This window comes from Excalfactoria chinensis, chromosome 7, assembly GCF_039878825.1.
Source record: "Excalfactoria chinensis isolate bCotChi1 chromosome 7, bCotChi1.hap2, whole genome shotgun sequence".
NCBI classification, from domain to species: domain Eukaryota; kingdom Metazoa; phylum Chordata; class Aves; order Galliformes; family Phasianidae; genus Excalfactoria; species Excalfactoria chinensis.
In genome coordinates, this window is record NC_092831.1 from 32930457 (window position 1) to 32945312 (window position 14856).

A 14856-nucleotide genomic window follows, 5' to 3' on the forward strand; every position below is an offset into this window, starting at 1 on the left:
GCCAAAAGACGAGTCCTCCTGAATTTAGGCAACACATTGATGCCTCTGCCACTATTACAGCTATCTATGCCACAGGTCACATTTATTTCTGAGACACAGGGAAAAATAATCACAGCTGATGGTACATCTCAGACCATCTGGTGACTCACCTGCCAAGAAAGATCACAGCAAAACTCATTCCAATACTACAAACATTGAAGATTAAAGCAACATTAAACAAGAAACAAACACGAAAAGTCTTTGGAAGGCTGAGCACTCTTTATACAAATGAGATTACAGGGCTGCTTTCCTGGTGAACAACTCACTGCCTACAAGGGCGTGCTCATCTGCAGTATTAACCCTTCCACTTGGACACATACTGATGCAGGGAATCAGTGAATAGAATACAGGTTTTTCAGTGCTGTGTCTGTTCAACATCTGTGCTCCATAGAGCCAGCCTGCAGCTGCTGTCAGAGATACCAAGCCAACCTGAAGACAGAAGTGCCCCACGCTTCCACTGCTATCCATAGCAGGGATCTGCTTTCCCTGCATTGGAAGTACTGATTTCTGGAGGCCGTGTAACTACAGTCCCACTCACCAAGTTAACTGAATCACATAAACAATTCATTGACAGACATTTGACACTTGGGGCTGTGAACAAGATTAAGACGAGAATGAGGTCTGAGGCTGCCAGTGTCAAATTATCCTGAGATGAAAACTCACATTCCTTGCCATTTTGGAACCAAGCATGGGATGTAATTGCTGAATGGAACAGCTCTTTATGTTTTAAGCAGGGGCTGGGAGGGGTCAAAAAGTAGAGGATCTTTACTAGGAAAAGCAGATGGGTTTGTGGAGAACAGCAGAACAGTAAAAAAAATCCATCTAACTCCGTATTTCAACAGCAGCACTCAGCAAATACAGAAATATTTAGCTGAAAACCAGAAAAATTGGGCAGGAATATCCATGTTCCCAAAGTCCTTCTTAGCCCTAAACTGAGCTGCATGGAGACTTCAGTTCTTTGCAGGTAGCAGTTCACTGCCATTGACTGTATGTAAGCACCACCTCTTCCCCTTCAGCACAAACACAGCAGCTGAAGATCTGCTCCCACACATTTAATTCTTTTAAATCCCTGGTGGACATACATGCCTTGCCAGATGTGGGATCCAATGGCAACGTCTCATCGATGGCTCCAAGCCCATGGCACTAAAATAACCCCAACCCCAGCCTGGATCCCATGGTAAAAGGCAGAGCAGAAGGTAAACTGGCAATGCCTGAACCCAACTGCACAAGTAGGGGACTGCAGGGGTTTTGTTGCCGTGTTCTTTATCTGTACATCAGGATAGGTTTTACCAACATCTGGGCAACAAATAAATATCCAGAGAGTACAAAGTAAGAGCCTATATTCCATGACACCACTGGGAAGCTCTGTGAGAAGGGCAAGAACTACCATCAGTTCTTGCAGCTCCCCCATTCACCTGAGATTCTTACGGTCTAACTAAAGCAGTTTTACCTGTTGGCAACTGCAGGAAATACAAGAGCAGATAGAAAACAAGAAAGCAACCTCATATTTGCTCCTCAGTTAACTACTTCCTTCTTTCAAAAGGAAGAAATAGCTTTTCCAGCCTAAACCATTTATACGCGCTTACCACAATTCTGAAATTCCATAAATCTATCTGAAATTACATAATTTATCCTGGCCGAGAACTGCCTATTGAATTCAAACCCCTCTCAAACATGCATTCGGCTTCATTTCTGAGATGAAAGTGTTACGACAATGCACAGCACAAGACTCCGCCGTTTAATCATTTCGAGCGCTTATGATCAGAAAAGTAAGGCAAGTTGTAAGGTCTGCATTAATATAAACACCCCAACGACCTCCCGTACCCCGTGGCACAGTGAAAACTCAATTTCACATTAACAAACCCTAAAACCAAGCCGTTAGAAACCGAAAAGACACCAGGTATTACAATTTATATAAATTACAGCAGAGATCAAATGGCCTGTAGAAGCAATCGTACGGTGATAAAACCTAAGTGGGTGATATTTAAGCAGATATTTGATTTATTTTTTATATCTGTGGAATTTTCCATCAAGCCAGAACTCAAAAGACAGTTTGGAAATCAAGAATAAAGAAACCCCCACCCCACACAAACTGCTGTTTGAAGCACTGGTCCAGGCACGCTTACAGAAAGAAACACTTCCCTATGGTATGCTTAGAAGCCAAAGCAAAAACTCTCACGTTGATAGAAGAGGAAAAAGATGTGCTGCTTCCTCACTGTTGGGTAGGAAACAACGCCCTCCATTTCTTAGGGGTTAAGACTCCCAAACTGGATTTTGGCTGCATTTTGACTGCAGTCTCTTCCACTGCTGCCAAGTTTGAAGGTGCCTCTCCAGCTCGTACAAACTGTAAGGGCTGCACAACAGCCAGCCGTATCTTTCATTACTGATAGCAATGCTGCTAGCTAATATTAATTGCTAGGTCTGCTTTCCACTGCTGGGTCTGCTTCCTACTCAAGTTTGAGACGCATCACAGCATCATCCATCAAGACGTATCCATAAGAACCCAACCAACCCCGCAGCCTTCCTGCCGACCCGATCCAGGAGAACCTCTCAGCCAATCGTGGCGGCGGAGGTAATCGTTCTGAATCTATCAATAACACTCAACTGCTCCTTCACTGACTGCAAACACCAATTTCTTTCACCGAGGATTATAAGTTGGTGTTCACGGTCTCTCTGCTGCCATTAGGGTGATAAACAGTTTAAACTACATCAGGATCTGACATGTAGATCAATTCTGGGTCCATAAAGAATCCACACAAGGGGTTCCCGGACAGGGATTTACTGCCCCCAGTTTTTATTCTCGCTTGCTGCTAAAATTACTTCTGTCAAGTACTTACAAGAGTAAGAAAAAATGTAAAAGGCATTAATTTTTCATGTACTTCTGGAGCAGCCTCTTTAAATTTCCGAGTTTTAAGACAAATATGTTAGTGAATTTAAAATCACACGGAGCAGCGGGCGGCATCTAGCTAAATTGTGAGCCATTGGGGTGGGCCGCTCGCTATCTGGCAGGCAGCAATTTGAAACACTGAACTAAGCTGTCTGGATTTTCTCTGAGGGCAGTCACAGGCTTCATGTTACCGGTGCCAAATTATATTAGACATTTAATTTTAAACCTCAGGTACTTAAATGTAAAACCTTACAACAGTAATAGTCATAAAGCAGTGGGGCATTCCATTTCAGAGAATGGATTTTTCTATTTTTCCCCTTTAATTTATCCAGCACCTCCTGTTTTGTGGCTCTGCCCACTACAAAGTAATTTATCTAATTAGGAGATGTTCACAGCTGCTTGAAAGACAGAAGCCCCAGGAAACCAAAGGTCTGCTTCCGAAGACTTTGAAAAGTTCTCCAGAGCCACACAAAGTATTAATTTAATGTGGGGGAAAAAAAAAAAAATAATAAAGGTGAGGAGAAAAATTGAATCCCAATATGTTATTTTGTCTACAATAAAACCGTGTGACAATAAGCAGACATATCCTCCAGTACATCGGCATTTGAATTCCAAAAGATGCTTAGCTTCTCTCCGTACCTGCTGCTTTCACAGTATTATCTTTTTATGACTAAAATTCAAGATCTTTTAATGGAGAAAAATAATAAAAAAAAAAGCAAAAAAACCCTGAAATTAAAAAGGGTTTTTCATGCGTCAGCTTGCTGGCATAAAGGACACATCTATGGGCTTATGGAAGGACGATACACTGATGGAAAGGAATGTTCTTGATGCTCTGCAGCCCTTTTATTACAGTCCCTCTGTTTACGCTGACATTCAGTTGGCTATAAATGGCCATTATCTCCATTTTCCTCACGTATTAAAGCGACTCCTTATTGTTTCAGGAAAGTAGAACCTCTGCGAGAAATGAAGGCAGGCTGATCCAGAACCACCCACCAGTCAACTTCAGCTTCGGAATAGATACTTCATAGATAATTCTAGCTGTCATCTCTTTTGATCCAGAAGTAATCATACATGAACATCAAGTCAGAAGAGTACAGAGGTTGTGTAGGAGGAAAGGTTCTCTTCCCCAGTAATTTAGAACAGGCTGCAGTGCAGAACCAGGAGCCACCACAACTGCAGTGAACCCCTTCAGTGTGGAAACAGCACCATAAGGGGAAGGAGCAGGAAGTTAGGTTCTATTTCTACTTTTCAGCACATTAATTACATGCCACTTTTAGGAACTCCTGGAGAGTCTGAAGATGTCCTTCATTTGCGTTTGAATATGTCCTTCCCCTACAACCTTGCATTTGAAGATGTCCTTCCCCTACAACCTTGGCTTTCACATCTGCTAAAGGGATGGCACCTGCTCAGCTGCCTACAGGTCTGTCAGGTGCATGGACCAGGCACTGGCTATGCCTTGACTTTCACTCTCCTTCAACCCACTGAGAACACACAACGTTCTCCAACTTTCCTTTGAAGAACTACAGTGTAAAAGAAGGGCGCTGAAAAGCTGAAGCTCCAGTACAACCTTTTAAAAACAAAGCAGAATCAGGGTGGATGAACATAAAAGAGCATGCAGCCTTAACCGTGAAACTAGTTCAGTCTAAAGGAACCGCTACATTAGCAATGCAAAGGGTGAATGAAAATACTCTCCTTGCTAGAAGGAAAACAAGAGAATGCTGACTGTCCTGAGAGACTAACCAGGTCCCAAAGAAAAGCAGGTAAGCTGGGCTGACGCTGCAAAGAACAGCGCTGAGGAACTTCACCATTCTGCTTGCTTTAGAAAATCCCTGATCCAAATCTGTATCATTCTGATCCAAATATCACACTGCTGAAGGTGCTGCCTGCAAAATTCAGAGCTCCAGAGGTGGATGTGCTTAAGCAACCACAAACTTGAGCATGAATGCCAGCCTGCTCTGAGGTGGTGAACTCTCCTTTCCAATAAGGCAGCATTGAAAATCTATCCACAGCTGCTTGAAAACCACAGACTCGACCCTTCAGCAGTGTACAGACAAGCATGAGACACACGGAACAGTTTTTTATGCTCCTGCCATTCTCCCTGTTTTTGAAACAGCCATCAGGAGACAGTCCTCCCTGTCTCCTCCCTTATGCACGTACCTTCTCTTGTTATCCATAATCCTGCTTTATTTCTGTGCAGAGTTCTCTTTCACACACAACTCCCTTTCACTTGCCTCCCTCTGTTTCAGCAGCTTCCCATGGTTTCCTCACTTGCATGCCCCAGACCCACATGTTTCCCCAGTATCAACCTGACCTGCAGCTCGCTATCACAGAGCCCTCCACTCTCATCCCCCACGAGTGCCACGGCTGCCTCAATGCGCCCTAATCCTCCCCTGTGCAATGTTTCCCTGCTATCTTACACATCCTTTAAAAGCAACAAGCTGTTTTGCTGTTACTCTCAATACAAAACACCATCTGGAAGAGCGTTTGCTCCTCTTAGCGCTGTTAAATAGTCTGCAGGAAAATGCTAAAAGAGAAAAAAAACCAAACAGGTATGCCAGCAGCATGCATCCTTCAAAGCAAGGCCACAACGAAGAAAGGGCATGCCTCTGAACAGGTCTGCAGGGTAATATACTGCTGATACCAACCACTCAGGGTAAGGAAATAGGAATACGAAGTGAACAGCCTACATTATGTACCTGACATCATAATTAAGCAGTGGTGTCACACATTAGTTCTTCCCACTGAGAAAGCATTGCATTAATCCGTTCTTTCACGCCATGCCTCCTTTTCCCCTCAGATGCTGGAAGTTTGGCTTCCAACAGAATAACTGGACAAATAACATCTAGTTGTATTTTCACTTTAACCACAAAACACCAAATTCACCCCAAAGCAGGTCACCCCCCCCAGCTCCAAGTTTCTTACCACTGCTAATGCCAGAGTTTGCAATGACTGTAGCCTCACTCCACTGATCTGCACTGGAGACCGAGTAAGAGCGCTGATGCATACCGTCCGGACGGCTGTTGAAGGAGACTAGACTGATCCCACTTGCCATCTGAGACACAGATGTGCTAGTAGTCACGTTCCCTAGACATAAATGGAAAACAAATTGTGTCAATAGAGAAGATAAAATTGATTGACATGAAGACGGATGGCATGAAGATCTTAACAGAGCAGAAAAAGAAAGTGTTCCACCAACAGAAAAAGCAACGCAGCCCTCCCTGAAACTCTGAAGACCACAGATTAAAGCAGCCCACTCCAATCTCACCAGGGGCTTCCAACAAAACAGCCTAAATTTGCCATATTTAAGCTCATCCTGTTCATTTGCCTTCTGGAAAGCATGAGCCTCGACAACCCTGCTACCGGGCACGTTTTGCACAGGTTCTCCACTGTTACAGCTAAAACACAAAAGAAAAACTGAACATGAAAAAAAATAAACACATCCTTGAACTGAGCAACTGAGATGAGACAGCCAAGCCGAGCTGCTTAAAATACTCTAAGCCCAAATAAAGCTTAAAACAATCCCGTCCGCAACTTGAGATGGGCCAAAAGAGTCTACTCTGGAGTTTCTGTTTCTGACCATATTTTGCTCCATTCCTGGCACAAGACTTGCATGTGATACAAATATATTGCTCAATGCTGGTTTCATTCCTCATGGCAGGCTCTTCCTAAGGGCAGAAGGCACTGGTGACTTTCAGAGACTGCTCTTAGAATGCAACCCAGAGGTCTTCCATGGCTTTAAGAGCACTCTTCAAAAGCATATGCAAAGAAACAGGCGTAATTTTATAAGATACGATAACGCTTTGGATTTCCATTGTACCTTCCACTGATGAGTTCAGAAAAATTAATGAATTAATTTTCAATGCTCCTGTGAGGTTGTTAATTATCTGCTATCATTTCCCCCATTTTTCAGAGGTTAAATGACCCTGGGCCACAAAGGAAGATTGTGGCAGACATGAAAATAAAACCCAGATCTCTTGACTCCCAGTTCTATCATTATGTCTTTTCCCAGAGCAGCCTTTGGGAAGACAGCGGAGCTCAGTGAACTACTTCATGTTTATTAGAGTTGGCATAATTGTCCCTTTTTCTCCCTCCTTTTCCCAAGACTAAATCTCATCCTTAGTCCTTAACACGGATCCATCTCTCACTGCATCTGTCTGCCTGCTGTTGAACGTACTTGCTCAGCCTCGTGAACTTCTGTTTGACAATCTCTGCTCTGTAGATGTGAAACATACAGAGAAACTAAATGGATTTGCCCAATTGCATGAAGTCTAAGGTATGCTTCAGAGCTGTTCTGGGCAGTCCCAAGGCAGGGCTTTGGCCACTGGCACGTTTCCTCCCTGGGCACCTCTTTTGTCCATGATCACCTTCCCTGGGCAACTCTTTTGTCCATGAGAAGTCCACAATCAGAGTATCACCTTCTAAGCTGTCAAAAAGATCCTGTCTGCACCCACTCCCTTTCAGGATGCTGTGCACTGGATTTATCAGCTGAAAGCCATTTGCACCAGCTGGTGTTTTAGCACCTTCTAAACACACCGTCCAAAAAAGAAGTTTAGCAAGGAAATGGGGCCCACAGAAGCGGAGAAAGGAATCGAGGCTTGAAGTCACGGCCTAACATTCTGGAGTTGCAATACTAAATGAAAACACAGGCTGACGTTTCATATTGTCAGTTCTCTTCTAAGACATAGCTCCTACCAAATGAATTTCAGTGGTGCTGCTGATGCTAACCAGCAGAATTATTCCTCTACTTCTCACAACCCAGAAAAACTATGAGCGTGAATAAATAATTTTGATGAATGTGAATGACAGATGCTGAGCCCAGGATCTTGGGATTTAGGCCAACACAGACACCATGTGGTTCAGCACAATGTCCTAAGCTTGTTAGGGAACAAGATAAGATCCAAGATGGTCCAAGTAACTAACACGAGGTTTCTGAATTGCTGGTTAAGTCTGGTGAGCAGGAGGTCATTGGCTGACTCACCCAGCAGCTCTCACAGCCCTGCTCCAAGCACCAGGATGGCAGAGATACCCCCAGAGCTCCCTTTCAACCAGCACTTCCAGAGCTCTGCCAATGACTCTATTTTCCCTTTTCTCCCACCTCAAAGCAAAACCCTACTAAGCTTTCTAAGCTGAGAGGCTACACTGCATTCCCATTCCATTCAAAACATTTTCAACAATTTATATTTTGATACATTTAAGTAGAAAAATGGCTTCTTTTCCTCACCCGGATGGCTTGTGGGCCTGTGATGGAAGCCAAAGAGATCCCTACAGCTTCTTCATTTCTTTTTAAATGAGCTTACAGCAAAGTTACCAACCTTTTCCTAGTCTTGCTTCCTAATCCGTATGTTAGCCTTTAAGTTGGCAATTAACTTAGTTTATCAAATCAAACCTACAGGTGACAATTACATGACAGATCAATCCAAACTCTTTGCTTTGCTTCATTTCTGCTGCAGCACCTTGAGAATATCACCAGCGAATGGCTTTGGAAGCAACTTACTTTTCACAATTATGTTTCCTATTGGGAAACACACACAGGCCTCCTCCCCCCATCATGCTCCTGACAAATAGCTTCCACCCTGCCTGACACAAGAGTAAAGCCGCAGACACGCACTTCCAGCCTGTAGCTATCTTTCATCCTGTGCCGTGTAAAATGGGAAGCTACGTTTGATGAATTCCTGCAGGAGAATCTTTGTTACAAAGATCACGAAGGAGAAAGCTGGTACGTGAAAGCTGAGATGTAGCATTTCCCAGGTATCATGGGAAAATGGAATACAATTACCGGGCATCTCTGCCTGACGTGTCCCCATTACCCTGTGCTGGGTGGCTGAATTGCTAAGACCAATGTTTGTACGTTGACAGCTTTTGTCCAGTTCACAATTACTTTTTAATTTCCTAACAGAGAGGTGTCCGGTCACTTTCCAACCAGGATGCAAATCTAAAGTTTCAATTGGACACCTGGCATAACATCTAGACTTCGACATCATCATGTCAGCACCAAAGGCATTGCTGTCAGCTTAATGCCGTCTTCAGAAGCTCTGCAGCCCAGGTTATGACATTCATCTGTTGAAGAAGCGTAAACCGAATAGGAATCCTTTTTCCATTTCATATTTGTGAAAGCTATGGGCTGTTAGCAACAAATAGCTGCCAAGTCCCATTTTTTATACTTTACTGATCCACAACGCAACCCAACTCAGCTCTTTCTGCTGCCAGTCTGATAACCCTGCTATCAGTTTGCCCCCTCGCCATACCATCAACTCAAGGTTACATTCCACTTTCTTTCAGACGCTAAGATTTTCTCAGGGCATCAGAGCATGCAAGTCAGAGAGTAGCTCTTTACTATGAGAGTGGTGAGGTGCTGGAACAGCTGCCCAGAGAGGCCGTGGATGCCCCGTCCATCCCTGGAGGTGTTCAATGCCAGGTTGGATGGGGCCCTGGGCAGCCTGGGCTGGTATTAAATGTGGAGGTTGATGGCCCTGCCTGTGGGCTGACCTACAGAACACACAGTACAACCTGCTCTGGTGTAGTAGGAATGGACACACTCTAGCACAAAGCTGTTAGTTACAGCTCTATTAAAAAACCTCAGTCTCCGAATCCACTGCTGTCTGCTTGCTGCTTCTCAATCTAATTGCAGCAAGCTCAAGACATGCATTGCAACTGCAGCAGCATTGTCTCAGTAGAACTGAAAGCCACCTGCTGCTCTTGCACACTTGCTGCACAAGACTTCTATCAAACAGTCCTATGGTTTTTCCATTCTGTAACAGGAAAACCCCAGTCACAGAATGAACCATAGAATGGCCTGGGTTGAAAAGGACCACAATGATCATCTGTTTCAATACCCTGCTGTATGCAGGGCCACCAGCCACCAGCCCAGGCTGCCCAGAGCCACATCCAGCCTGGCCTTGAATGGCCCAGGGATGGAGCAACCACAGCCTCCTTGGGCAACATGTGCCAGTGTGTCACCACCCTCTGTGTGACCTCCTCTCCTCCACAGTGCAATGCAACAGTACTTCATTTTTGCTCAAAGATGAAACCTCAACAGCAGAAATCATCTCAGACTTTTAGCATACAAGCCAGACAGATAAAAATAGCAAGCCAACAACGCTCACTGAAACGCAAACCTTCTACACTGAGGTAGGTGTACAAAGCCTTTCTATGAGGCTCATACAATTAACTATGCATTCTGCATCTGCTGTCTGCCCCAGCTGTACATGTTACACACACACACATCTCCCAATCTATTAATACCTATCTGTATGTAGACAGAGAGAGATCAATACATAACTCAACATTACCATGAAATCCACGGTCAGCTACTTGGCCCACTCTGGAGTTCTGAAAGAGTGCCTCTTCAAATACATCATATATGCATCAGCTGGTCGCTTAAGTTGATTAGCAGGGGGCAGTTAAATTACTATGCTAATCCATGTATTCTCAGCACTGTTTCCTTGATATGGATATGTGTATATGCTTACTGGGAGGCCTTGATTAGTTCAAGCTTCAATGTGTCAAAGGCTCCAGATTCTTTCCAAAGAATAATTTTAGCTGTACTCACATCCCTAAAGTGTAGGAGCTGATTTGAAAAGGTACTTACCTCTACCATATGCTAGTTTTCTTTAAACAATTTGCATTTCAAAGTGAATATGGCATTTATATTTGAATGAATATCAGTATGTTGCCAGAACTGGTCTCAAATGAGCGAAAAAAAAGATGCTGGTCTCCTATTGAACAAAAATGTTTTCATCTACCAAAGGAGCATCAAAGGAAGAGTTCCTCTTTCTAGCTCTAGACAGCTTTATTAAAACTATATTTTCTGATATTATAAAATACCCTGTTATGATCATGCTCACAAAAATGTTCAAACAATTAAGCTCTATTAAAACTACCCAAATTAGGATTCATGGTAATTTCCAAGTTTGGGCAATAGAAGAGCCTTTGAAGAAAGTGAGAGCGCACATACTAACACTTATACTCCATCTATTCAGTGCAAATAGCCACAAACAGTAAGTAAAAAACAATGGACTCAACATAAGAGGAATTAAGCAGATGAATGCAAACGTGCACAAATATCAAGAGGCTGCTGGAAACACACACAGAGGGCTGAGCATATCTTGATTTCCTGTGCACAGAAGGCATTACTTCAGCTTTTCTTATCACAGAATCACATAATGGTAGAATGGGTCAGGTTGGAAGGGACCTTAAATCTCACCCAGTTCCAACCTCCTGCCATGGGCTGGTTGCCCCCACCAGCTGAGGCTGACCATGGCCCCATCCTAGTTGGCCCCAAACAGCCCCAGAGTATGTAGTTTCTTCTTAACATCTAATGTGGTTCTTCCCTCTTTTGTTTAAAACCATTCCCTTTTTTCCTAGCACTATCAGTCCATGTCAAAAGTCAGTTTCCCTCCTGCTCGTAACCACTGGAAGGCAGCAATGAGGTGTCCCCAGAGCCTTCTCTTCTCCAGGCTGAACAAGCCCTGTTCCCTCAGCCTGTCTTCATAGCAGTGGACATTTTCAGGATGAACATCTCCAGTAACCTGCTTAAGAAGAAAAACAAAGCATTCTGGGCTTTTGCCATGTTCTCGTAACGGAACAGGGCTGCAAACAGCATTTCAGCAGTTCCTCTTGGAATACTTCCACATAACTAAAACAATACGGTGCATCACCACCAGACAGCAGGTACTTTAATGACATCACTTTAAGCCTTCACCAACTACGCTGCCCGTTAATTACAACTACAACTGAGAGAAAAGAGCCTTAAATACATGCAGATGACGTCCATTCATTGCTGCACACACACTGATGAATTCCCACCAGGCTGCTCAGTTGCAAGAAGTTTGGTTCAGATATGCACCAATATGCTTTTGAATGTACAAGGCAAGCAGACAAGCAGACACCGCAGGAGATGCGAAGCAGAACTCTGCCTTTCCTTGAAGCAGCAGCACATGAGACCTGCAGAGAATGGCTGCACAGTGGCAGGAAAAGACTGAATTGGATGAACTACGCTATCGCTCCGCTTTAACAGTGCCCATGTTTTATTTGTGTTATGCTCCTCATGCTCACTATGAGCTTCTCTTCCAAAAAAGAAATAAACCTCTTAAGGCCAGAGGGCTCTGTTCACCAGCTGTTAGAACTAATGAAAAATACATTAGAGTTGTGGGTCAGGAAATCCTGACTCTTGATATCAGAGGGTTAATTGTTTCAAATCACGTTGGGTCAATTTATGTTGCAAGTACACTGCGTATTCTTGAAATGCCCTCTAATTCATAAAAGGCAATGCAAGTAGATTAGACCAGCAGTTGGTTGCCTGATAAAAAAGCCAGACCCAACAGTGCTCCCTGAAGTTTCTTCAGGCATTAGGGTAAAAAATGGAAAGAGAAAGAGGCCATTCTGCTAGCTGCAGAAATATGAAGAGTATTCCCCTACCCATTTCTTCAATTCCGTGTAAAGTTTCTCAATTAATTGCCAAAGCTGAGCAGAAATCTTCCCAGCGAACAAAATGTTCACAAGGAGCAGCTCAAAGTGTAAGAGGTGACACTTCTGCCTTCTTTGCCTTTTGCTTTCCAACAAATACGAACGTCTCCTCTTACTGAGGAGAATTTGGGAATGGCTCTGTTGGGTTTGCTATCTCAGATCCCAGCATCCATCTTTTAAATACACATCCTGCTTCTCTTGCCCAGCACAGAGAAATGGTTAAACCACTTACTTTACTGTCCCAACAGATCCTTCTTTTCTGATCCAGTTGTTCAGCGTGGAAGGGCAAGAAAGAAGCTGTGATTTCAAGAAGAGCAGCAGAGGAATAAGAGCCAGAGAGATCAAACTTGTCTAATCACGTTCTTGAGCGAGGTTATTAATGCGGGATAGATTGCTCAAGTACTTCTACAGTTCTTTGACTGTTTCACTCTTTGTTACCATATTCCAGAAGCGTTTGTTTTCTGTGTGAGTTCCCCAAAGATAAACAGCTATTAACGCATGAAGACCTTCCATCCCGCAGCCTGGCAGGGCAGCCTCTGAGAACCGGGCTTGATTTAGTAGCATGTAAACCGAGAAGGGTCACCACTAATGAACAAACAAGGCGATGCCAAGAAACATCCTGGCAGTGAAGGGAATGGTGCTGGGAGTATAACGAGGAAAGCTATTATTCTCAGAGCATGCCAAGCCAATGCAGCAAGTGTGGGGGAAAAATTAAGTCATCTGAGGAGACATCTCTTCTAAAAGAAGTTAAACCCAACATCTTCACAAAGTGCTCCTGCTCAAGATGCCAGACCTGTCTCGTAGGCAGGAAGCTTCCTCTTCCCAGCAGGCACAATGCTATTTTTTTCAGTGCTTTCAACAAATAGAAGTAATAAATAAGATGTGTCACTTTCTGGGGGTCCGGCTTGGGGTTACTCGTTTGCTAAAAGACCGCAACTTTAAGACCCAAAGGTGACCACTTCACGTTGATAAATGGTTTACTTTGTGTTGCTGTTATTGGCTTGTGAATCCCGTTAATAACTGTGAATTTGACTTTGCACAAATCACAGCAAACCAGCCAATTCTGAGGTGTTGTGCTGCTCGCATGTAAAACCAACCGCGCACAGGGCCGGAGACAGAGACACTGCACGTACCCCGTACCTCTGACTACCTGTGGAAGTTAATAATAATGGAACTGGAAAGCAAACTGGGACCTCACCTGCCAACAGATGTACCTGGAAGCTGAGTACGATTAACCCAAGCAACTCTGGAACCTTCCCACAGGGCTGAAGGTAGCCCTCACCCTGGGAGCAGCACATGGATCCTCCTCCAGGATGGAGGTTAGACTGGGAGCACTCAGATGCCTTCTGGAGTCTTAGGAAATTGGAACAAAGAAACTTTATTTTCGGAAACGAGACAATAGATACGTGATATTAGTCTTTTTTTTCCATGCAGCCCTCGCCGCTGTAACAGCAGCTTAAGTGAATGCATGTCTGCAGTGTGAGCAGTTTTGATAAACAGCCTCTGCGGGCCACACAACGGGGATAATGTATCCTTAAGTACTGCCAATGAGCTGCCATTCTGCACAGCCAATTACTTCTGTGCGTCTGTCACTCAAAGGAAAAATGACTGAGCCCATTAGATCAAACCTTTGTCACTGTTCCTAATGCACTCTTAGGCCTCATTAATCTGAGGGAGCAGCAACACAGCCGCCGGTGCCTCATTGCCTCCCCCACAACAGGCCCACGTGAATCTTCTCATCTCTCCCCCAAGTGCGCGGCGTTAATCAAGCTCTCCTTATTACCCCGGTCCCTGTCACGGCGGAGAGCGCTCTCTCTCCTAAATGCTCTCATTATGGCCCATCTTTAGAGCCGGCTGAGTGGGGAAAAAAAAAAGAGAGAGAGAGAGAGCCAGAGAGAAAGAGAAGAGGAAAAAGCAAGTCCGATCGCATTAATATTCATGACAATAATTAGTATTCTAGGTCACTGAATATTCATGCTATTAGTTTGGTTTTTTATGGGTTTGCTGGATGTCCTGATTGCTCGAGTGTGGAGGAAAACAGCATGGTTGGGACTTTAGATGTCAACGGCAGTTCAATACTCAAAACACATTTGTGAATCTCTTTTTTTTTTTTCCCCCTTTTGGTAAATCAGCTTCAACCCTCCTGATGGCTTTAATATTTTAAACTCACTGGAGGAAAAAAAAAAGAACAAGCAATTTCGCAAAGGTCTGAACATCCAACTGGTTAGCGTTGCCACCGAGATGGACAAGACCACAAGGCCGTGGTTTATATTCCAGATACGGTGCAACGGAGGCATAAAAGCAACCAGAATGGAGCAGGCACAGCCTGAGCAATGCCTGTATCTTGGTTGGCACCTGCACCAAGGTTTGTGACACATTCCTGCTGTCTGCCCAGCTCGTCACCAGGAGAGATGGACACCACACACCCACTGTAAGAAAGGAGGGATGGTAACACAGCTCCTTGT

The 14856-nt window shown here is 44.1% G+C and overlaps 1 protein-coding gene across 11 annotated transcripts in view; it reads right to left on the reverse strand.

Annotated features, from left to right (window-relative positions):
* AGAP1 (ArfGAP with GTPase domain, ankyrin repeat and PH domain 1) overlaps window positions 1-14856 on the reverse strand; it is a 265277-nt gene that overhangs the window by 82344 nt on the left and 168077 nt on the right. For 8 of the 11 annotated variants that reach the window (XM_072342545.1, XM_072342541.1, XM_072342540.1 and 5 more), the window contains one exon: window positions 5849-6010. The exons of the other annotated variants lie outside the window; for them this stretch is intronic. In XM_072342545.1, coding sequence (XP_072198646.1) covers window positions 5849-6010 — 162 coding nt within the window. The remainder of the gene's footprint in view (window positions 1-5848; window positions 6011-14856) is intronic. 11 annotated transcript variants of the gene reach the window in all.